Source organism: Octopus bimaculoides, chromosome 1, assembly GCF_046866305.1.
Source record: "Octopus bimaculoides isolate indiv1 chromosome 1, ASM4686630v1, whole genome shotgun sequence".
Taxonomy (NCBI): domain Eukaryota; kingdom Metazoa; phylum Mollusca; class Cephalopoda; order Octopoda; family Octopodidae; genus Octopus; species Octopus bimaculoides.
This window is the reverse complement of record NC_142928.1, coordinates 82,070,326-82,095,724: the sequence shown is the minus strand read 5'-3', so window position 1 is coordinate 82,095,724 and position 25,399 is coordinate 82,070,326. Positions and strand designations below refer to the sequence as shown.

Genomic DNA, 25,399 nt, shown 5'->3' with positions numbered 1-25,399 from the left:
ACCTTCTGGCTAAACTGCGCCAAATGAAACATATTACCATAGCAGTGGTGTCGAGTGGAATAGATGCAACTCTGCTAAGTGGTGGCCGCACAGCTCGTTCCTGTTTCAAACTCCCTTTGGACCTGTCCAGAAAAAGAGAAGGCAAACTGCAACATCAGTCGTGGTTCTATAAAAGGCAAACTTCTGGGTGAATGCAGGTTGATCATCTGAGATGAAGCAACAATGAACCATAAGGTTTCCTTTGAAGCTCGTTACATGGCCCTTCAGGATCTGAGACACAACATCAGGCTCATGGGAGGTGTCACTGTCTTGCTTGTAGGAGACTTTAGACAAACCCTTCCCGTGGTTCCAAAGGGGATAAGAGCTGATGAAGTAAATGCCAGCATAAAGTCGTCCTACTTATGGAGCAGTGTGCAAAAGCTGAGACTCACAACCAATATGAGACTGCAGCTCATTGGTGATGATACAGACAGAACCTTTTCAGAGCAACTGTTGGACGTCGGTAATGGCACTTCGGTTGACGAGAAGGATAGCCGGATAAGCTTGCCTTTTTGGATATATGGTATCTGATTTAAAGGAACTAATGACTAAGGTGTTTCCTAACCTGAGGAATCAGTTTACAGACCACAACTGACTGAAAACCCGTGCCATTTTAGCTCCAAAGAATGTGGCAGTTGATGATTTGAACATCAAACTTCTGGAACAGTTGCCAGGTGAGCGTCACATCTACAATTCTATTGACACTGTACTCAAAATCGATGAAGCTGTGAATTATCCAACTGAATTCTTGAATTGTCCAACATCACCCGGCTTCCCACCTCACAACTTGCACCTCAAAATTGGGTTACCAGTTATGCTGCTTCGAAACCTCGATCCACCAAAGCTTTGCAATCGCATATGACTTATAATAAAGATGATGCTAACAGTCTTGGAGACAACAATTTTGACTGGTAAAGCAAGCGGTGAGCCTGTATTCATTCCTAGAATTCCACTTATTCCCTCGGATATGCCTTTCCAGTACAAACACCTACAATTCCTGTTGAAACTGAGCTTTGCAATGAACATTAACAAGGCCCAGTAGCAGTCTTTGGATGTAGTAGGCCTGAACCTTGCGGAACCAGTTTTCTCCCATGGCCAAATTTATGTGGGTTGCTCAAGAGTCGGCAATCCTAATCATTTGTTTATTTATGCCCCACAAGGAAAGACCAAAAATGTTGCTTATCAAGAAGCTCTGCAAACTTAATAAGATTCACCAAATCACCAGGTATTTATTATTTAACTGTAATATTTGTAAGTGTTGTAAATGTAATGATAATCTACGTTATTTCATTTTAAAATCTGTATGCAAATTTATTTGTATATCTACTGTAAAACTAAATGTCAGTCTGTTTCTACATTTGTTGTAAATCTATTTCCACACTAGCGTCCCTAAGGGTTATATTCTCTGGGAATGCAGAAAAGCCCTTTTCAGAGTTATTTACTTTGAATTGTTATTATCTCATATCCTATTAGCCTATTATTACGTAACATGCTTCACGATTTTAGTATACATACTTTATTAATGTTTCCTCCTAAGTTATATATACCTTGGGAACGCATTAAAGCCCTTTTCGGGGTTACTTTATTTGAATTCTTAACTATCGGGTAACTAATTTCATGTTATTACGTAAGTGACTTCACGATTTGGGCGTTCATAACTTATTGGGAATTCCTAAAAACAAAATCCTATGTAAGACAGTTCGGTATTCTCTGTAAATGCACGAAAACCGTTTTTAGGGCTACATACTTTATATTGTTGTTATTGGATTAGCGAAACAATTATGAGAACAGAACCAAGGGATAAGCCCTGCTTTTCCGGGAATTACCAAGTACATCAGCTAATATATATACACACACACACACACACACACACACACAGACACACACACACACACACATATATATATATATATATATTTATTTATGTGTTTCAGCCAAGTGGCTGCGGTCATGCTGGTGCACCACCGTAAACATATATATAAAACTTAGATAAAACTTAGATTTGTTTCGACCAAAGATTGGTCCAGGTCATGTCTAACTTAATAGCACCACCTGATAGGATTATCTAAATCCTTTTTACAGTCAAGTTTGGTCTATGGTCCATTCAAGCAGTGAGTTCTTATTGAGCAGTATTCGAGGCGTGGCCGTACAAAGGAGGAGAAAAGTGGAATGATGACACCTTGTTCTCTGGACCGGAAGGTTCTTAAGATCCAGGAGCTCATCCTACGAGCTATATTGACCTTATTGTTGATGTAGGCACTCCAATTGAGATTGTTGTCAACAATTATACCCAGATCTCTGATATTGTTGGATGCCGTGAGCGGTTCCCCTGAAGGAAGGGAGTATGGCTGTTTTACTACAGACTTTCTTCCAAAATGAATCAGCTCAAATTTTCCCTCGTTCAGTTTCATTTTGTTTTTATCTGCCCATTAACTCACAGCATATAGATCAGTCTGGAGTTGGGTTCGGTCTTCTTCTTCTTTGATGATTTGCTGGAGCTTAGTGTCATCAGCAATTATTTTCACTTTGCAGTGAAATATATATATATATATATATATATATATATATATATATATATACACACATAGAATTCACACATTGACGCCGCTGCTTATGTAACTGTGACGAAGCCTTTTCAATAACAATAACCAATTGATAGCATTAATAGCTATTATATATATATATATATATATATATATATATATGTGTGTGTGTGTGTGTGTGTGTGTGTGTGTGTGTGTGTGTGTGTGTGTGTGTGTATACATACATACATATATATATGATTAATCAAAGGACATATATAGAGGGGGGCCTATATTACATGCACACATATGTACGTACGTATGTATGGCTGCATGTATATCGCTATAGATGCATTCAGTATTTATATGAAAAAAAAACTTATAAAAATACTACATGAAAATAAGCAAATTTATAAGAGTAATAGTTATCAGTTACCAGGTGACTAGGCTTCTTTTCCAGTTTATCACCCACTCAAGGAGGCTCTCTCTTCCTTTCTCTCTCTCTCTCTCTCTCTCATACACACTTCTTTCGCACACATACACACACTACTCTTTCACACATACACTATCTATCTATCTGTCTCTTTCTTCTCTTTCTCTCGCACGCATACACACCGACAGATACACACACACACACACACATACAAATTATACTCAATCGTACAGAGGTCTATTTCTTTTATTTTAATCTTATTGAAAGTGTCTCGACAAAATCATGCATAACATACATACACAAATAGGTACACGTTTAAACGCGCGCAGATATGCACGTAGTCCTCACTACTGCACGACGTCACTGACTCACAGCCGTACGTTTAACGAAGTCTAACTTTCACTGGTGGGGTACGCGAGTCCGTAGAAAATTCACTAATTACAACAGATGTAAACTCGCTGCTGAACAGGCGTTACTTGTGTTTGCTGGTCGCTTCCTTTCCCCCGCTTTTCTCTCAACTCTTTTCACTTTCTCTCTTTCGATTAACACCACACGCACAGATTCAACCAGGCGTATAAATATAAAACTCTCTATAAAAAGCTTCATACATAAGACTACTAAATAGCTGTCGTCGTCTATAAGCATTTATCGATTAACTGAAATGTATATATATATATCTATACATAAAAACAAAAACTTATGTGTATCCATTTAACATTAATTAATAAATAATATATTTAAATATAACATAAACCACCTCATTCTCTGATTTCCCAAATTAAATCCCAAAGGAATTTCAGGATGAGTTGATTCTTCGGAGATAATTACCTGAAGAGATGGGAATAAAGTGGTAACTCTTACTATTTATAAGGTACGTGATATCTTTTCTATATATTTTTTTTTATCTTCATCTTCGTCATAATTTAATTTCTTTTACTTCGTGATTTTTAAATCGTAACTGTTACGTTTTTATCGATTCACGTTAAAAAGTCTTTCCCATTTTCTCGTATAAACAATAAGCCAGCCAATACAAGTGGGTATACTGGTGCCAGCCAGCGAGGGTACTGTTATGTTGACAGCATACAGCTGCAATCAGTTTTGTTTGTATGAGTGACTTTTGTTAGGAGACATGCTAATAATGTGTACCTTTTGCTAGGTCTGTTTGTTGTCAATTTGATCTTCTGTATAAACATATGTCAGTGGAAACGATACTGGAGCTGTAAAGGCGAAGAGAAAGTTATCAAGTTGAAAGCTTTCTTTGGTTTAACAAAAAAATGAAAATAATAATAATAATAATAACCATAATAATAATGTAGAAGTTCTAATTAGTCAATATATTTAAACTGTAATCAGAACATTTAGAGTGGTTCTAAAATTGCATAATCATAAGCGTTCGCTGTCTTTTCTAAATCCTATTTATTCTTATCAAGTTTATTATATTGTTATAATCCTTGAATAACAAAAAATACAGGGACATGTTTGATTTATAAGTACATGTAATGTGTAAGATTATTTGTGGGTGCTACTTGGAGTTTACTTACAAATATCTACTTGGTGAGTAAGTACGAGTGCGTGCGGGGACTGCTTTCTTTTGACGTCAAAACGAGTGTTTGTTTACCTTTCTTATTTGTTGTCCCAGTAGAAATCCTATTATTTAAATAAATAATATCGTTAAAGAAGGAGAGAAGAAGAGATATCGGCAGATCGAAAGAAATCTCAGCACATCGTCAATCTCTTATAAATCTCTGTTTACATGGGTCTATAAAACATGATTATGAACTGTCTATTATTTATGTACTGAGGCGGCTGTTTACTTACGATAGATATACTGTTTTTGTGTTGGCGGTGTAAAATATTACATATGGCATAGCATATACATGTGTATGTTTTGTTCTTGTAAATTCGTATACCAACGTTCGTCAATAAGTGGGGAATACCTTTCGAATTGGAAGTAAATACCTGGTGAACCGAATTTTCGATGCCCAGTTCTTTGATTTCACTTAGCTACTCATGACTGGGAAAAAGGCACGGACCCTATAATTTTCATTCCTCTTACGAAATAGACAATCTAATTATTTGTTTGGAGATATCGCTGATCAAAAAAATTGATATATTTTTTGGTTTGTGGGTTTGCCGATCAGATTTTTCACAGGTCTATGTATATTTGTAAAATGCGAACACACACATACACACACACGCGTGCACACACACACAAACACACACACACACATGCACACACACACACACACACACACACACACACACACACACACACACACACACACACACACACACACACACACACACACACACACACACACACACACACAGCTTTATGTATAAATGTCATGGTTTTGTGTGTTATTATTTTTTTTTCCTTGATATTTCAAGAATAGAACGTTTGTCTATTTTGATATGTACTCGTTCTTCCAAAGTGTGAGCATGCGTGTATGTGTGTTTGTGTGTGTGTGTGTGCGTGCGTGCGTGTGTGTGTGTGTGTGTGTTATGAGGATATATCTGTTTAGAAATAAGTACTCTCACGATTTTAAGGTTGTGAGTTCGATACCTGGCAGCGCGTTGTGTCCTTGGGCAAGACACTTTAAGTTGCAGCAGTCCACTCAACCGGCAAAAATGAGTTCTACCAGTAATTCAAAGGGTCAGCCTTGCCATATTCTGTGTCTCGCAGAATCTCCCTAAGAACTACGTGAAGGGCACGCATGTCTGGGTGCTCAGCCACTTGCACGTTAATCTTCCGAACAAGCTGTTCCATTGATCCTATCAACTGGAACACTCGTCGTTGTAACCGACGGAGTGCCAAAAGATGCTGGCATGTTAAGAAGAACAGCATTTTTATTTATTTGTCATGTCAGAATCATCTCAAACATATGTCTATTTACTTGGAATGTTACCAAATTCAACACTTACGTTCTGCTTGAATTCATTTTTGTTTGGCTCCAGATTCGCTCTGAGCAGACCTATCGTCAAAGGTACTCAAGCCGTGACTCTACCGTATTTTTCGTATATGCATGAGACGTACGATTACATTGTTCCATATTTCATTTTCTAAGACAGTAAAGTACAGTTTGAGAGAGATTTTGCTGCTATTTCTAGCATTTTCGGACAAAGCATAGAAAGTCTCATTGGTTCGTTTGAATTCGTTATGAAAGATGAATCTTTACGCTTCTAGATGTTTAACTGATATACTCAAGCGCATACATATATATATGTGTGCTTATATACGCACAAACAGCTTAAATATAATTACAAGGCGAAGGTAAAGAATACGCACCCCACCCGTTTTCGGCGTGTAGGGTTACGCCGAAAACGGGTGGTGTACGTATTCTTTACCTCCGCTGTTTATGGGGACGTAAAGGAACCAATACAGGTTGTCAAGCGGTGGTGGTGGGACAAACACAAATACAAACACATACACACGCACACACGCACCAACACACACATGCATACACCCCCACACACATACATACACATGCACACACACATACACACAAACACACAAGGCCGTCCTAGCATTGTAGCACCACGGGCAAATCAAAGTACTTGGTCGTATAGTATTTATGGTACATTTTTTACCGTATTTATTTATTGACAGCAAGGCAAAGCATACATAGATGAGAATTTCGACCCTCAACCTATGGAAGCCTCAGGGCAACTGCCCAATGAACCTACGCCTTACAACGGTACTATATACATACACACACACACACACACACACATATATATATATATATATATACACATAGTAAAAGTTTAGGCAAGCGAACGGACCAATGGTTTCTGGGTAATTTCCCTTCTTCGGTACTGGACAACCGCCTGGCTAGAGACAGAAGCCAGCCAACCTTACAGTATATACTTACCTAAGCGGACACGGACACACACACACACACACACACACACACACGCATTCACACACACACACGTATACATGCACGCACACACACACATACATACATACATACATACCGGGTTTGCGAGGTGTGCGCTGCACTCCCATCGAAAATGGCAAATTCATTTATAAATATTAACCTTACTCGTTAATTTAATCACATCTTAATGGAAAATTTTTGTTAAGACCCTGCTTGAAATTTGGTGGTATTGCGAGTGGCAGGACACCCAATACAACAACCACCATACACATGAATCTGTGCATCTGCTGAATTCAAGTGTATATATTTATGTAGATCCATGCATGTGTATATGTAACACTAAATACACTCCGATTTTCCGCCTTGATATCCAACATCCTACAATAAAACTATTCTTTGTAAATTGAAATATTGAACAGATCCTCAGACTTCCCAATTTCCCAATAACCTGTAGTTTTCTTATGACAAGAATTTCAAAAAATAGAAATGTGTAAATAAAATCATAGTATACGGATGCATGTATGAATGTGCTGTGTTGATGTGCATAGACACACACACACACACACACACACACACACACACACACACACACACATACAGGAATAGAGAGAGAGAAAAAGTGAAAGAGAGATGTATAGATATATAAACATATACATATATATTTATATGTATATGCAGACGTATACATTTGTGTGTATATATATATGCATATATCTCTATCTTTCTATCTATCTATCTATCCACAGGGGTTGGACAAAATAATGGAAACACCGTAAAAGTTCAAACAAATTTATTTTAATATGGGGTGGGACCGCCTTTGGCAGTAATTACAGTTTGAATTCTACGAGATATGGACTCGTACAAAATTTGAATTGTTTCCAAAGGAATTTTTGTCCATTCTTCAGCTAAAACAGTCTCCAGTTCTTGTAGTGATGATGTTGGAGGATATCGACTCCTTGTTTTTCTAAAATGCACCATAAATGTTCAATAATGTTGAGATCTGAGGATTGTGGCGTTCAGATAAGATGTTCGACTTCAGTAGAATGTTCCTCGTGCCATTCAGTAACAAATTTAACTATGTGAATTGGTGCATTATCATCCTGAAAGATTACGTTTCCCTCCAGAAACAGTTCTGCAACTATAGGATGAATTTGATCAGATAAAATGCTTAAATAGTCTTGTGTGTGTGTGTGTGTGTGTGTGTGTGTGTGCGTGCGCGCGCGCGCGCACACGCACACACACACACACACACACACACACACACACACACACACACACACAGAGAAACATGTATTGGCGTGTTAGACTAGTGTCTTAAAACTTCAGGTCGTCCACACAATGCGAGTAAAATTTGTTATATGGAAACTGTATGGAACTTCCGTATATATATACATGCATAGATAAGTACATGTGTAGATACACACATAAATGTATGTGTGTCTGTGAGAGCGGGCGAGCAAACTATACGTGCATCCTCACGAACCAATAAACAACTAAAAGTGGCGGTTTTTCATAATTGCAGATGGGCATCATTTTTCGATCACTGCGACACGGGCCACTTTTGAAGGTTAGAAAGGCTTTATTGCTGAATAAATTCACAAAAGATTTGTTTTAAATGAGCTGCGGAGAAATGGCTAAAACTTGCCGTTTATACTTATAACATATGTTACGTGTGTGTGTGTATATATATATATATATACACATGTCCTTGCCTTCGAAACGCGGAATAAATGAAACAGGGACAACTGACGAAGGGGTATACTCTTTATGTTGCATGTCTCGTTTCTCATTGTGCTTAATGTTTTTTTTTATATCCTGTACCCATATATGCATGTATATATACATATATATGAAGGTATGCACATATATGTATGGATATATGCATGTCGATATAATCGACTATTCTCCACCTGCCCCAAGCCGTCCTTGTGGGGAAAATTTTAAATAATAATAATAATAATGACCTCTGCCGATCAAACTCCCAACCCACAACTAAATCTTAAGTGTAAATATATATATATATATATATATATATATATATATACATGAGCAACACACACACACTAAATGAAAAAATGTTAGGAAGTAAAAGTGTTAAAAAACGATTTTAAAATTTTCAGATTAACACCGGCACGATTTTCACTACAGTGTTGGGGTTAGGGTTTTAGGGTCAGAGTTAGGGTTAGGTAGGTAATCGTGCGGGTGTTAATCTCAAGATTTACGAAAAGATTTTCCAAAAAAAAATCACAGTTTGTAGGGAATAAATGTTTGTCGATCGTATTTGAAAAAGATGTGCGGCTATTTTTTTATTTTTTTTATCATGGTGAAGGACGGAGTTCGAAATAAGTTACAATTCCCGCCAATTAGAATGAGGTATGTATATGAAAATGAAACAATTAAAGTGAAAGTATCTGTCATTACAGTATCGAAATGTGATTGTTTCAGTTTTGATACTGAAATAGTTTTTCTTTTACTGTCAGTGTTTCTCCTTCCTTTCTTTTTGTATTTGTTGTTGGATCGTTCGTAAAGGTTCATAAGAGAAAGTAGGAGTTGAAAGGATTTGTAAAGGTAGTAGAAAAAAGAAATTAGATTTTATTAGGGGGGAAATGTTAATTTGTGTAGTTTTATGGATTTTATTCGTTATTAGGAGTTATTTTGACTGAAAAAATGACGCTGTGACCTCACTTATTGTATTTAGAATATTAATTGCGATTCTTTAATTCAAGAAATTTGGAATTGTGTAAATGTATGGATTTTAAACACACACACACACACAGAAAACCTGCCTTTTATAGATAAGATATATCTATATATATATATATATATATATATATATAGAGAGAGAGAGAGAGAGAGAGAGAGAGAGAGAGTTAGAAAAACAAAAGACGAAGACAGGTGTATGAACAACAAGCAAGTGTAATTAGTTTGACGCTCGGGAAAATGAAAAAGTCTTTTACGTTTCGAGCCTACGCTCTTCAACAGAAAGGAATAAAAGAAAGTAAACAGAGAAAGAATGAAAAAAAAACTTGTAGATTTCAGCGGCCCAGCATTTCGAATAATTGGAAAAAAGTTTGAAAGAGGGAGATAATAATAGAAAAAAGAGAAGTTGAAAGAAAGTTAAATAAAGTGCTGGTGATCCCAAGAGAAGGTGTTCTGTATCTGCTTCCTCTGGCAAGATATGTTATGTCTTACCAGACAGAGTACGACGCCTTTTCTATTATTTCTGCCTCAATATTTTCAATTTTCCTTTCTTCCACTGAGTACACCTTATATATTATTGTTTTCTTACCCATTTCTTCCAATACTTTCTGTGGTGGTGAGAACGTCACCACCTATCCTACATGCCATTTTCTCGTATTTCTTCATGTTTGTCAGGTTCACCTCCTTTTTGTGACTTCTGTTGCTTCCACAAAACTTTTCCTTCCTTAAGCACTTGTCCATTCTATCAACTGCTCGTACGAGCTCCTCCTCCGAAGAGGACAATTCGGACCCACTAAGGTCCGAATAGAACATGTTTCTTACTGTTAACATTGCTGACCCTCCTCAAGGCGGAGAGAAAGCACAACCAGAAAACCGCTGCAAAGCAGCACAAGACAGTCGTCTACTCCTCACACAATCAGTAAACGCACCAGCATGATACGAACTCTATGAGCGAGAAGGAAGAAAAGGAGAGAATGTCTCAAATCTCCTGCTTAAATAGTCGTTGCTGACGAGAGTCTCGCTGTCGTCTCGCGCATGGCAAATGGTTGCAGGCGAGATCTCGCTCCTATCTCGGACATGGTAATGGCTACCGGCGAGTTCTCGTATAAAATGGCGTTGGCTTCTTGTGCATTGCTACAGATGTATTGTTATTGTCATGAATTTTATCTTACTATAATCAACAACAGACACATTTCGTCAATATAAAATTCTTTATTAGATAAAAAATAACATTATTAAAACATGAAGGTAAAACAAAACAAATAGCGGTTTATACACCGGTTGACTAGAAAGCAAGAAAGGATAAAGGTGGTTCGCTCGCCATACGAATACAAAAGAGTGGTAACATTTAGTAGAGATGACCCGGAAGTTGATCGTCTTCGATTACTATCGCAAACAGCAGTAGCTTTCTTCAACCGAATACACGTCGTTGATTGGTTGAAATTGCCCAAATACAACTTTAACACGAAATAACTTCTAAAATACCAAATTTTGTCAAAAACGTTCAGAGTAAACCGTGTTCTACGCGAGAAATTCTACCAGTATTCGAAGTTTCAAACTGTTTAGCTAAAAAAAAAAATTACTTAAAAAATCTGTGATCGAGATGGAATAGATCCGAGTTTTGTTGCGTATAACATTCAATACGTAACCGCTTACGGGATTAAGCTCAAGGTTAGACTTAAGGCCGATTTAGTGAAATCAATGATTGCTGAATAAACTCGTATTTTTCAATGATCTTGTTTTGTTTAGCCCATATAATTAAATAATAATTTCAGTTTATTAGCAAATGCAATATTTGTTGTTGTTGTCATTGTCGGTGTTGTTTAACGCAAGGTCAGTCGTTTCTTGAACAATGTTGACTTGAGAGGTTAAAATAGCAATAATTTCGATGACTTGCATATTTATTCCTTAATACGTTGTAACGCAAATAAGCTAATCGCGATTAGTAATTTTGTTTGTTTGTATTAAGAATAAATACGTTGGTCGTCGTTTCGATTCTCGATATTCACCGTGCAGATAATGGTTTATTAACAGTAATTTAATTTTCGACAACTGTAAGTCTACTTGTTCTCTGAATTAGGGCGTTTCTCCATAAATCCCTAACTTTTTCCCTGAAAGACATGCTAACTTAAATATATTCTTTTATTCTTTTACTTGTTTCGGTCATTTTACTGCGGCCATGCTAGAGCACTGCCTTTTAGTCGAACAAATCGACACCAGTACTTATTCTTTGTAAGCCTAGTACTACTCATTCTATCGGTCTCTTTAAGTTACGGGGACGAAAACACACTTACATCGGTTGTCAAGTGATGGTGGTGGTTGTGGGGGAACACAGATACAAAGTCATGCGTATATATCTATATATACGACGGGTTTCTTTCAGTTTCCATCTACCAAATCCACTCACAAGGCTTTGGTCGGCCCGAGGCTATAATAGGAGACACTTGCCCAGTGGGACTGAACCCAGAACCATGTGGCTGGGAAGCAAGCTTCTTACCACACACCACTCCTGCACCTACACACACACATACATGTGTGTGTGTATGTAAAGCATGATTTATTCGTTATCAGAGGTGTTCGAAAACTGAGGTACTACTGTATATACAAGGCGGCCCAAAAGTAGGTGTACAGTTATTCAAGTATCTCTTTCGCATTCATATATTAACAGTGTAGATCTTAATTATAAAAGAATATGAAACCGTTATTTTAATTGTAAGATAGAAATTTAAATGTAATAAAATGTTTTAAAAGAAATTTCAAGTGCCTACGTGAAAGCTGTAAACCTACTTTGGCACCACCCTCTCTCTCTCTCTCTCTCTCTCTCTCTCTCTCTCTCTCTCTCTCTCTCTCTCTCTCTCTCTCTCTCTCTCTCTCTATATATATATATATATATATATATATATATATATATATATATATATATATATATATATATATATACAGTGTACATTTAAACACATAAGAGGCATCCATCACATGGATTCCTTGCACGCTAGAAAGAACAGTTAAATTCCATACCACTATTTAGGGATAAAACTCCTGAACCAATGGTTTCAGGCTTATTTTAGCAAATAAAATAATTTGCGGATCTAGTTCAAAACGGGGGCACCAGTATTTTCTTAACGAAACACTTTGAAACTTGGGACACTGGTAGAATGTGTCATATAAAACATCTCTTTCTCTTAGTCTTCTTAACAAAAAAACGTACATCGCAAGTTATTTCATGTTAAAGTTGTCGTATTTCTGTAATTTCAACCAATGACTGACGTCTATTCAGTCGAATACAGTAAGTGCTGACTACGTAAACAAACGATTCTCAAACGATTCTGGTGGTGATAAAATTATTATTTCCTTGTCAAAAAATGGCTGAAGTATAATGGCAGTAGGGTTAGGGTTAGGCAGTAGCTAATAAACCTTTCATACAGTTCAGGCAGATGTTAACGAAATAAACACGCGTGAAAGAAAATGAAAAAAGCAAATGTTGTACACATACAGTTCAGGCAGATGTTAACGAAATTATAAACGGAGATTAAATACGCTTTACACCGCTTAAACTGCCAAAGGAGTAACTGTAAACAGCTGAATACTTGTCAGTGATTGGTTGAAATTATCGAAATAAGAATTTTTTACATGAAATAACTCCGAATACAAAAATTGTTTTCTGTTCTATAACACAAAATAGATAAGTATACGAAGTTTGAAAGTCTTTCGATACCAAAAACACTACATAAAACATAAATGAAAACTGGTGCCCCCGTTTTGAACTAGATCCTAATTTGCTAGGCGAAGTCTTCTTCGGCAGGTACACCTTAGATTAAACATATATACACAAGGCAATCCAGTATCTGCCTCATGCTTACACATTCTAATTTTTCAAATCTACCGCGCAAGCGCAGCTCCTCGTCGGCAGTAAATTAAAATGTCGACTTTTCAAATCGAAAATTATCCAGAAAAAAATTATCAAGGACAATGAGAAATATTAGAAATTTCTACTACCAGTGGCCTAGCGTGTAAAATTTCGTCAATAGACTATAAATTATTCATATAAATACAGTGTACATTTTAACACATAAGAGGCATCCATCATATGGATTCCTTGCACGCTAGAAAGAACAGTTAAATTTCATACCACTATTTAGGGATAAAACTTCGAAGGGAATGAAAAATGATGGATGCCTCTTATGTGTTTAAATGTACACTAAATTTTACACGCTAGGCCACTGGTAGTAGAAATTTCTAATATTTATCATTGCCCTTGATAATATTAATTATCTATCTATCTATCTATCTATCTATCTATCTATCTATCTATCTATCAATATATATTTATATATATATATATATATATATATATATATATATATATATATATATATACACTAGCAGAGATACCCGGTGTTGCTCGGGATTTAAATGTCATAGTATATAATATATTACGGTTATGTTGAAACAGGTGATATGGAAAAGTGCAACATTGACAACAAAACATTTGTGGAGTAAATGATGCGCTAATTCGACTAAGCAACGTGCTATGCGTCTTTTTAGAGTATTTCAGGCCCTAACATGTCATGGAAAATTGGGGGTGGGGGTTATGTGATTTTTGGACGCATTGAAAAGCTGTCAGTCGATATACTCTCTTTTGCAGCAGTCGGCGCTGTTTCTAACACGACCCATCATCTGAAATTTTGACACCTCCTTTGTGTTTGTTGTCCTACATCATTCATAAAGTATATTTAGAGGAACTGTGGTCGTTCATTTGTCTGTAACAGGGAACCAATGAGGTGATAGACTCGCCCTTGAACTTTGATGTCGGCGTAAATTCATGTTTATCTATCCTCTTAGATGCAGTAAACGATGTCATTTGAAATGCAGAGTTGTATTGTCTGATATTGTACAGAACATCCTTTGACTGGTTGGAAATGCCTTCTAGAAGATCCATAAGAGGTTTAGAAGGAGCTGGTAGTGCTGGCAATGTTACCTGATCACCTGAGCAACACATACCATTTGTTTCATTTGAAAATTTTAAAGCTCTACAGAAACGACAATTTGTGTTCAGCACACCAATTTGGACAGAGTTATCATTTTTATAAGAATGGGATGGATCATATCTGAAAACAGCATCAGGAGTTGTGAAGAACAAATTTGTACGTAGTCTGTTTCTGAGAGCTATTCTATTGGACCTCTGTCTAATCATTAAAACATTGATTTAATGATCCAGCATTAAGTGCTGCAACATGCATTTGCTGATCTTGAAAAGATCTCATCTCGCTTCTCTCTTCAGACTCTTGCTTTCGGTTTTCTACAATCCTCCTTGCTTTATACTTGTTTCTGGAGAGATTAAGTCTTTTCTTTTGTGGGATATTTTTTCAATATCGTAAGCAAAAAATTATGAAATTAGAAAGAATTTATACATTAATCCCTATTTTTGTAATCAGTTATATGTATGTAGTATGTTTTTATTTTTGTATGCAGTATAAATTAACCAAATAAGAGCAGATGTATGAACTGCTAATTTAATGATAAATGCCACAATAATTATTATAGATAAATTTCTTAATGTGTGTGTATATATATATATATATATATATATATATATATATATATATATATATATATGTGTGTGTGTGTGTGTGTGTGTGTGTGTGTTAATTTAAGGGTAAATATGTAACTGTAAATACCTTGCAACTGCTGCAATGATTATTAACTGGTAATTGAATGGTAAATGTGTATTTTTATATACCTTGGACCTGCCACCTCGTTGTTTTTGTCAAGAGTTTCACCTCTAGCCGTTCGTTATGTCAGTCAACACATACACTGACGCACCATTCTGCTGTGGTGGCTCACTTTGTGTTTCTCCCACTCACTCCGTAAAAATTACAACGACAGTTTTGTAATGTTTTGAAAGATTTAAGAACATTCATTGTTTTTTTTTTACGTATAATAGTGATTACAACAATATCTGAATTTCTCTGATGGGAGAAAGAAGTTATATATTCTTATCTTCTCTAGGCACAAGGCCCGAAATTTTCGGGGAGGGGGTCAGTCGATCAGATCGATCCCAGTACGCAACTGGTGCTTAATTTATCGACCCCGAAAGGATGAAAAGCAAAGTCGACCTCGGCGGAATTTGAATTCAGAACGTAAAGACAGACGAAATACCGCTAAGCATTTCGCCCGGCGTGAAGAGAAGTAATATATTGTTCTTGCTGTTGTTTAAACCCCGGTTCATCCCTGATCTACATTAAAAGCATTCCTGTCGTGATTTATGTTCTTTTTTTGTTTTCGTTTTTCATTATTCATCGTGTGTATTTATGACTACATTATCTAATGTGTTACTCCTGCTTTTAAGAAAGTAGGGTGTGATTTGATGGAAATTTATCTGTTATTCAAGCACGTATGGCGACTACGTGCATCTTCCCTAGTTGGCTCGAAAAGAGATAAAAATAGAGATCAAAAGAAGATCGAAGTGAGAAATTCCACAGTCTCTATCTTCTTTATAGAAGTCTGTATAGGTTAGTTAATTGAGCGAAACGGGGTTACATATGCTTAGAAAGTACAAGAAATCTCTTGCGTTACGTGAATACCGCGATCCTGATAAGTATTCTGTAACGAGAAATCAACTTTCCCAATCATTTTCATGTCATAAAATAATTATGCATTCCAACGGATTTCTTTTCTTTCTTTTCTTACGAAAACAAACAACAAAAATTACGGCCACTTTTACGTGATCTTTCTTTCATTATTTTATTAATGATTGTTTCAATCATTTGACTGCGGCCGTGATGGAGCACCGCCTTTAGTCGAACAATTCGACCCCCAGGACTTATTCTTTGTAAGCCTAGTACTTATTCTCTCGGTCTCTTTTACCGAACCGCTAAGTTACGGGGACGTAAACACTAACATCAGTTGTCAAGCGATGATGTAGGGACAAACACAGACACACAAATACATAAAAATAGTTGAAGAGAAATACGAATTATTATCTAATATATAATCTAATATATAAATCCCGTTTTGTCTGTCTGTCTGTCTGTTTGTGCGCTTATAACTCGAGTATTGTTCATCCGATTGCGTTGAAACTTTAATCATGGATACACGAAAGAGCGGGGAGTTCCGTAATCTAAAAAGATTTTCAAAATTCTTAGTTTAAAGTGAAAATCGCTATTTTTGTAATCTTTTTGTCCTGTTTGTTCCGCCATTAAAAGCAACCAGTTGCTCAGACAGCCAGCACAGTCAGCCAAAACTGTTTGCTGTGCTGTCTCTCTTCTTTCCGCTCTCTGTGTCTCTTATGACGTCCAATTCCACTTCAAGTTGTGTATATATTGTGTTAAGATTCGTTATCAATCAATTATCCTTATTGAGAACAAACAGTCAAAAGTAACCACCACATACAATCACCAAACATCGCCACTACTTAACAGCGTCCAAGTTAACCCTCTTCACCTTTACATCTGACATGAAAAACTATGAGGAAAGCAAATAGAAAAATTGATTGCTATTAAAACGCGTAAAATTTTGGGGTTAATAATCTTAATCTTTAGTTACAGTTTCTCATTCACACTACGTAACAGGCAGAATTGTCGGATTAAGACAGTAGGGTGTTTTCAGGGAAATTTGGCTGCTAATTCTACCAACTCTAGCTACAATGTAGAGGTCTCCTTCATTAGCTTATACATATATACATAAAATCGAAATAAAATACTTAAAGCAACATGCGTCAAATACAAAAGCCAAGGTCCATGCAGTGTCATGGGAAAAAGAATTTCCAACTTCTTGCCTAATGCGAGTCCAGAGTAATCTCTTATCTCTTACAGTATTTCAGTATTACCTTTCTATTGCAATGTGAGATACTGTCCCATATATGTATATTCCTTACGCATTCCAAAATCGAGTTACAGATTTTGACGTACGGAGTATCAAAAGATTCAGTACTATTTCGGCTACAAATTTAACTTAATTTCTATTCACATATTTGCATTTCAAAAATTAAACATAATCTTTTCCATAAATCAACTATCGTAAAACATTTTATACGATGGCGTCACATTTTCTATATACGTATGTACCTTAATCAATCATCACGACACACACCTTCTCTCTCTCTCTCTCTCTCTCTCTCTCTCTCTCTCACCCTCTTTCTCTCTCACACACGCGCATGCACGCACGCATACACATACATTCACACGCGCACACGCACGTCCATTTCATATAGACGTACGTACATTTTTCACTTTCTTTCTCTGTTCTTTTCGCTTTCTCTTCTTTCAATTTCTGCTCTCTTCAAATAAAATTTTACAGATACAACTGCTTACAAAAATAGGGATTAATGCATAATTTCTTTCTATGTTCATAATTTTTTGTTTACAATGTTGGAAAAAATATTCCACCAAAGAAAAGATATAATCTCTACAGAAACAAGCATAAAACAAGGAGGGTTGTAGAAAACCGAAGGTGAGAGTCTGAAGAGAGAAGCGAGATGAGATCTTCTCAAGATCAGCAAATGCATGTTGCAGCACTTAATGCTAGATCATTAAATCAATGTTTTAATGATTAGACAGAGGTCCAATAGAATAGCTCTCAGAAACAGACTACGTACAAATTCGTTCTTCGCAACTCCTGAAGCTGTTTTCAGATATGATCCATCCCATTCTTATAAAAATGATAACTCTGTCCAAATTGGTGTACTAAACACAAATTGTCTTTTCTGTAGAGCTTTAAAATTTTCAAATGAAACAAATGGTATGTGCTGCTCAAGCGGTCAGGTAACATTGCCAGCACTACCAGCTCCTTCTCAACCTTTTATGGATCTTCTAGAAGGCATTTCCATCCAGTCAAAGGATTTTCTGAACAATATCAGACAATACAACTCTGCAAATGACATCGTTTTGGTGCATCTAAGAAGATAGATAAACATGAATTTACGACGACGTCAAAGTTCAAGGACAAGTCTATCACCTCATTGGTTTCCTGTTATCGACAAATGAACAACAGTTCCTCCAAATTTACTTTATGAGTGATGTTGGACAACAAATCCGAAGGAGGTGTCAAAATTTCAGATGACGGGTCGTGTTGGACACAGCGCCGACTGCTGCAAAAGAGAGCATATCCGCTGACAGCTTTTTGGTGCATTCGAAAATCACATAACCCCAACAGGTCAGGGTCTGAAATACTGCAAACGGACGCATAGCATGTTGTTTAGTCGAATTAGCCCATCATTTATTCCACAAATGTTTTGTTGTCAATGCTGCACTTTTGCATATTATCTGTTTTAACATAACTGTAATATATTATATACAAACTATGCTATTTTAATCCTGAGCATCGCCGGGTATCTCTGCTAGTCTAATATATAAATCCAGTTCTGTCTGTCTGTTTTTTGTGCGCTTATAACCTGAGTATTTTTCATCCGATCGCGCTGAAATTTTAAACGTGGATACATGAGAGTGCGTGGCATTCCGTAATCTAAAACGATTTTCAAAATTGGCAGTTTCAAAGTGAGAATCGCTATTTTTGTAATATTTTTGTTCTGTTTCTTCCGCCATCCTGTTCATTAGAAGCAACGATTTGCTCAGACAGCCGGCACACACCATTTCGCTGGCAACAAGGTGAGTACAGGATGACAGCCAAAACTGTCGCTATGCTGCCTCTCTTCTTTCCTCTCTCTGCCTCTATCTCTGTCTCCCTCTCTCTATAAGTAGAGGGCTCAATACAATTACATGAGAGATCGGGACGTTCCGTAATCTAAAAAGATTTTCAAAATTGTCAGTTTCAAAGTGAGAATCGCTATTTTTATAATGTTTGTCTGTCCATCGGATGATTAAAACTTCTATTTTTATTTTCATTCGGAACTACTGTTACGTATCCCGTTGTTCTTACCACTACGTCAGTGAAAATCGAAATAAAATACTTAAAGCAACAGTCGTCAAATGCAAAAGCCAAAGAACTGTTAATTGTTTAAACATCAGGGTACAGTTCCCTGTACGTCTAAGCTTTGCCATGACCATCAACGAAGCCCAGGGGCAATCACTCAAAGTGGTTGGGCACTCCATGTTTTTCACGCGGGCAGCTATATGCATGCTGTTCGGGAGTTGGAAACTGAGCCAATCTATTCTACTATTCTCCTGGAGGATTGACAAGGAATGTGGTTCACAAGACAGCCCTCCAATAGTTATTTCCATGGAGTTGAAAGCCCTTTAAGGTTAGTCCCTTCTGTGATTACTTACTGTTCCCATTAGGTTACTGTTACTTTTCCAAAAAATGCCCTGTTTTGAAACTGACCATTTTTGATTTTTATTGGATAGTCTTCCACTTGCTCCAGGTAATCTCCCATCAATTTAACACGTAGGTTCATATAGATTGCCTTCCCGCCAACCGAACTGTTTACATTACCTTTTGTCCTGTTTTTTCCGCCATTCTGTTCATTAACCGACATAGAATTCATTTCTACGTTTTCACATTTAAATGATAAATATATGTAAATAAAGCTTGCTATTTGTAAATACATTCTCATTTTGGTTTAAATATTAGACCACGAACAACTGTATTCATTTCTGCGTTTTCACACGTTTGTAAGCGGCTAAAAGAATCGATATCACTCTAGCTTTAATTAGCTGTAATCAACCTCGTGCATTTGCGGTCAAATGTATTCTTACAACTGTTTTTCATGCGATAAACCAGTTGACATGAAAAACTACTAGGAAAAGGCAGTTAGAAAAGTGAGCAAAAAAGTGAAAATAAACCAAATAAGTAACTGGTGATTACTCAATTTTCTGAAGATACTCTCAACAAAATTCACTTGAAAGAAACGTGAAAAATTTGGGGGATTACATCTAAAACCTTGCCTGGCTGTGTGGTAAGTAGCTTGCTTACCAACCACATGGTTCCGGATTCAGTCCCACTGCATGGCACCTTAGGCAAGTGTCTTCCGCTATAGCCTCGGGCCGACCAAAGCCTTGTGAGTGGATTTGGTAGACAGAAACTGGAAGAAGCCCGTCGTATATATGTATATGTATATATATATATATATATGTGTTTGTGTGTCTGTGTTTGTCCCCCCAGCATCGCTTGACAATCGATGCTGGTGTGTTTACGTCCCCGTAACTTAGCGGTTCGGCAAAAGAGACCGAGAGAATAAGTACTAGGCTTACAAAGAATAAATCCTGGGGTCGATTTGCTCGACTAAAGGCGGTGCTCCAGCATGGCCGCAGTCAAAAGACTGAAACAAGTAAAAGAGTAAAAGAGAGAGTAACGTTTCTCATCCAACTTTAAAAAATAAACAGTATTGTTCAGTTTTTGAGATAAAATTGATTTGCAAAGAACATACCTTATGTTATTTTACTGCACATTGTGTTATTTCACCCCCGAGTTTCAACTCTTTTTGTGTCAGTTTATGAGAGAAGAGAGACTTCCCTAAGAATTTTTGCGCTTTTATTGAGTAGCAGTTTCCTTTTGCCTGTCAATCGAGTGATTAAAACTTCCATTTATATTTTTATTCGAAACTAATGTTACTTATCCCGTTGTTCTTACCACTACGCCAGTGAAAATCGAAATGAAATACGTAAAGCAACAGTCGTCAAATGCAAAAGAACTGTTTATTGCTTAAATATCACTTGCAGTATTCACTTTGGAGATAAAACAGCGTTCAGTCTGACGTATAGGTGTCAACATGAGGTGTGTACTATGGAAGAGTATATTATCACCAGTAATAGCGAATATATACATGGAATACTTTGAGAATTTGGCTTTAGGATCAAAACCACTAAAACCAACCCTATGGATTCGATATGTTGATGACACCTTCATACTTTGGCTCCACTAGGAGGATGTCCAAATATTACTAGATCATGTGAATCCAATAAAGCCACCCATACAGTTCACACTGGAAAAGGTAAAGGACAATCAGCTGGCATTCCTAGACGTATTAATAACACGCACGGAGTATGGGTTCAGGACATCCGTATACCGCAACCCAACATTCTCTGGACAATACCTCCACTTCAATTCCCACCATCCATGCAGTATAAAGAGAGGGGTTGTTCAGCGCCTAAGACATCGCGCAAAGACTATAAGTAGCGATCCTGATACACACCAGGAAGAAATGATCAGGCTAAGAAACAATCTGCTATGCAACATCTACCCAAAGAACATACTATCCACTCCAATTAGGAAGAGGAGAGAGGATGAAACCCATAAACTGACCACAGTCTGTCTACCCTATGTCAGAGGCCTCTCGGAAAAGATACAAAAGATATGCGGTCCATATGACATCAGGACAGTATTCAGAAGTAATACAACACTTCGCAAATATTTCTCCGAGTAAAACCACCCATAGAAGAGAATATAACCAAAAACTGCGTGTACTTTATCTCATGCAGTTGTGGTAGGTTATACAAAGGCGAATATTTATTTTTCGATATTTATGTTTCTCTTTCGAAATAGTCACTCAAAATACAGAAGTCATACTCTACTCGAGTTCTTTAAAAAGAACTACATGACATTTGACATTTTTTAAGGACTCGAACAAATAAAAATCTTTACATTTAACTAAATGGTTCAAACCATTTACCAATATTTAAGTACTGCGAAGGCGGCGAGCTGGCAGACTCATTAGCACGCCGGGCAATATGAGTTCAAATTCCGCCGAGGTCTACTTTGCCTTTCATCCTTTTGAGGTCGATAAAATGAGTACCAGTTGACCACTGGGGTTGATGTAATCGACTTACCCCTCCTCCAAAATTGCTGGCCTTGTACCAAAATTTGAAACTAATATTTAAGTACTGCAGGATGAGATTCGCTACTGTAAAAACCACGACAGTTTGACAAATGTTCTCAGTTGAAGTAATTCTGCTCCAGCCATTAGTATGAGCTCAAGGGGCTGTGTATCCTCAGGTCAGCCCTGAATGTAACTGATCAGACCTATGATTAAAAGCTACCCCGACATTTTAGTAGTACCCAGGACCACGTTTTTTTCTTTTTCTTCAACTTATGAGCGTCTCAGCCGTTTTTCTCTTCATCTTTGTTTGTTTCAGTGTAACCACCGCCAAGAGATTAAATCAGTTATTGTCAAACGGTATGATTGAAAGGATGGCCAAAATTTATAAATATATGTTGCCTGTGCTGTACATGCCTACATCAACGGGACGAAACGGTGCAAGTTATGCACTGCCGAATGCACGAGATTTTCTGGCCATGCTTGCATTTTAGAAAAATCCTGCTGGCCTTTTGGAATCAGCAGGGCGGCACTACAGCAGGAAAACCAGTAGCCAAAGCCGAAGGGAAAAAATCGTTTACCTTCCCGATGCTTTGATGACCGCAAGATGGCGGCGCGTCCGTAGATGGATGGACAATGGCAAAGCGTTTTACCTTTAAAACAAAGCTTTTTTCCCTCCATATTTTAAAGAGGTCTCAGGCCAGCAGTGTTTGGGATCTGAAGAACGCCGTAAGGCTAAACCCCTTATGAGCGAGAAACCCAGGGTAACCCGATAAACCGGCCTACCCTACTATAATATATATATATCAATGAAAAATATTTCAATACAAATGTATTAATTTCCAGCAAAATATTGGTGCCTTTTTGTACCAATCTTCTGAATTTATATATATATATATATATATATATATATATATATATATATATATATATAGCTTTTTTATGTTTTTCTTCATTTTTAATTTTTACTACATTTTTTCAAAACTGCGTCCCGAAATCAAGATTGAGAACTACATGAACAGATTAACAAATCCTATTTTGAATGTTTGCTTTTAAACAAGATCTTCCGTGGTTATAGACTTCTTTTTTTTTTCGTTTAAGATTTGTTGTTTGCTAAATAAGTTCCATCATGTTTATCTTTTTGCCGATTAGTTTCTCATTTCTGGGCAAGGTTACAAACCACCGCTGCCAGCAGCAGCAGCAGCAGCAGTAGTAGTAGTAGTAGTAGTAGTAGTAAGTAGTAGTAATGTATGCATGCATACATACGTGTTGGTGTTGTTCTTTAAGTCTCAGACAGTAAACATTTATTCAAATAAGATCCAAGGTACACTACAGCATACATCCTTCTTTTCTTTTTAAGACAGTAGGATGTAAGTTGAGGGGTAGTTTGTTGCTTTTTCTAGCTGATCGGCCGACTACAATAAGGCTTCTCTCATTAGCTCGTCTAGTACTTATTTTATCAACTATGATAGGATGAAAAGCAATGTTTTCTCAAGGTAAACTTAAGAAATAAGAACGTAAAAAGACGGAGCACATTATAACAAGGTATTTTATTTTGTGTTGCTGTTCTACCGATACTACCATTTCCATCCCTTTGTTTAATTCTTGATTTCTTTAGATTGGAATAAGGCTATAAATTCATAGCAGCACTTCAAAATTATTGGCTTAACTGTGGTGAAATGTTTGCAACCTAGAACCGAAACCGAGGTGTAGATTTTGTTCACTGACAACCCCCTCAGTTTACTTCGGCCTTGGGATGACACAGGTCTCTAGATTTATCAAGAGGATGGAAATAATACACGTATTTGTGTGTTAATAGTATTACTTGCTGAAGTGGTTCCAATTAATACACGATACCGAGACGCAGTAACGCCTTTCGGAGAGATATATCCATATGGAGGCAATGACGAACATTTGGATGAGGGCGAAGGAAGGTAAAGGAAGCATGGGACGATTAGTGTCAAATTCACTCGGAAAATAGTCACTGGAGAAAAGTCAATCATAAGTCAGGATGCTATTGATAACGCACCTCAAAGAAAAATTCGTTGACGGTTTGTGCAGCTACAAGAACTCCTTCATAACTTGCGTATTGACCAATGTGAGTTTCTTATGGTAGAGTTTCTTGGTAGCGTTGGCTGGAATATTCGTCTTAGTCATCAATATTAAACATACTGTAAGGCTGGATCAATATTAAACATACTGTAAAGCTGGCAGGATCGTTAGCAGTCCGAGCAAAATGCTTAGCAGCATTTCGTCCGTCTTTACCGTCTGAGTTCAAATTCCGCCGAGGCCGACTTTGCCTTTCATCTTTTCAGGGTCTGTGAAATAAGTACCAGTTAAGTACTGGGGTCAATGTAATCGACTTAGCCTTTCCTCTGAAATTGCTGGCTTTGTGCCAAAATTTGAAATCAATATTAAACATACTAAATTATACTTGTAATACCGGGATACTATGTAAGATATTTTCAGTCTGTACACATCCTGTATTGTCAGTAAATGACTAACTTCAAATTTTTCATTGTCTTTCTTTTATGAAATTGAATTAAAAGTTGTTTTTTTTTTCACATATATCTTTTATCGTTTACTTGTTTCACTTCTTCGACTGCGGCCATACTGGGGTACCGCCTTGAAGAATTTTTAGTCGAATATATCGACCTACAATACTTATTTTTTTAAAGCCTGGTACTTATTCTGTCTCTTTCCGCACCGCTAAGTTACAAGGACGTAAACTCACCAGCACCGGTTGTCAAGCGGTGGGGTGGGGATGGGGGGACAAACACACACGTATGGCCGGGTCACTGTAATTATCTCCTTTTCATTCAGCTTCTGGCTATTTGTAATGTTGAACCGTTAATCCCTACAATTTTGTTTCCTTTCTCTCTCCCTGGTTTTCCCTCTTAATCCTTTCTGTCGAAGAGCGTAGGCTCGAAACGTAAAAGACTTTTCCCGTTCTTCCCGAGCGTTAAACTATAATACCCCTGCTTCTTGTTCCTACATCCATCTTCGTCTTTTGTTTTCTGTAAATTTGAATAATATATATATATGCATATACCACATAGCTTCTTTCAGTTCCCGTCTACCAAATCCACTCACAAAGTTTGGGTTGGCCCGA

General features: G+C 37.0%; 2 protein-coding genes across 14 annotated transcripts in view; both read left to right on the top strand.

Annotated features, from left to right (window-relative positions):
• Positions 1-222: 222 nt before the first annotated feature.
• Positions 223-901, top strand: LOC149137604 (uncharacterized). Its single transcript, XM_089342259.1, has 2 exons — positions 223-562; positions 657-901. The coding sequence occupies exons 1-2, from the start codon at positions 223-225 to the stop codon at positions 899-901; spliced, it is 585 nt and encodes a 194-aa protein (XP_089198385.1).
• Positions 902-2,864: 1,963 nt separating this feature from the next.
• LOC106874564 (uncharacterized) overlaps positions 2,865-25,399 on the top strand; it is a 268,447-nt gene continuing 245,912 nt past the window's right edge. For 3 of the 13 annotated variants that reach the window (XM_052967857.2, XM_052967813.2, XM_089353107.1), the window contains exon 1: positions 3,105-3,865. The gene's annotated coding sequence lies outside the window, so the exon portion shown is untranslated. Of the gene's footprint in view, positions 3,866-25,399 lie in introns of all 13 variants that reach the window. The other 10 variants (XM_089353111.1, XM_089353087.1, XM_089353083.1 and 7 more) reach the window with 8 other exon arrangements.

Bases quoted from the DNA above. Each gene is read 5' to 3' on its own strand.
- LOC149137604 (XM_089342259.1), top strand. From the start codon at position 223: ATGAACCATAAGGTTTCCTTTGAAGCTCGTTACATGGCCCTTCAGGAT. The intron at 563-656 runs GTATCTGATTTA...GTGCCATTTTAG, and splicing joins CTTGCCTTTTTGGATATATG to CTCCAAAGAATGTGGCAGTT.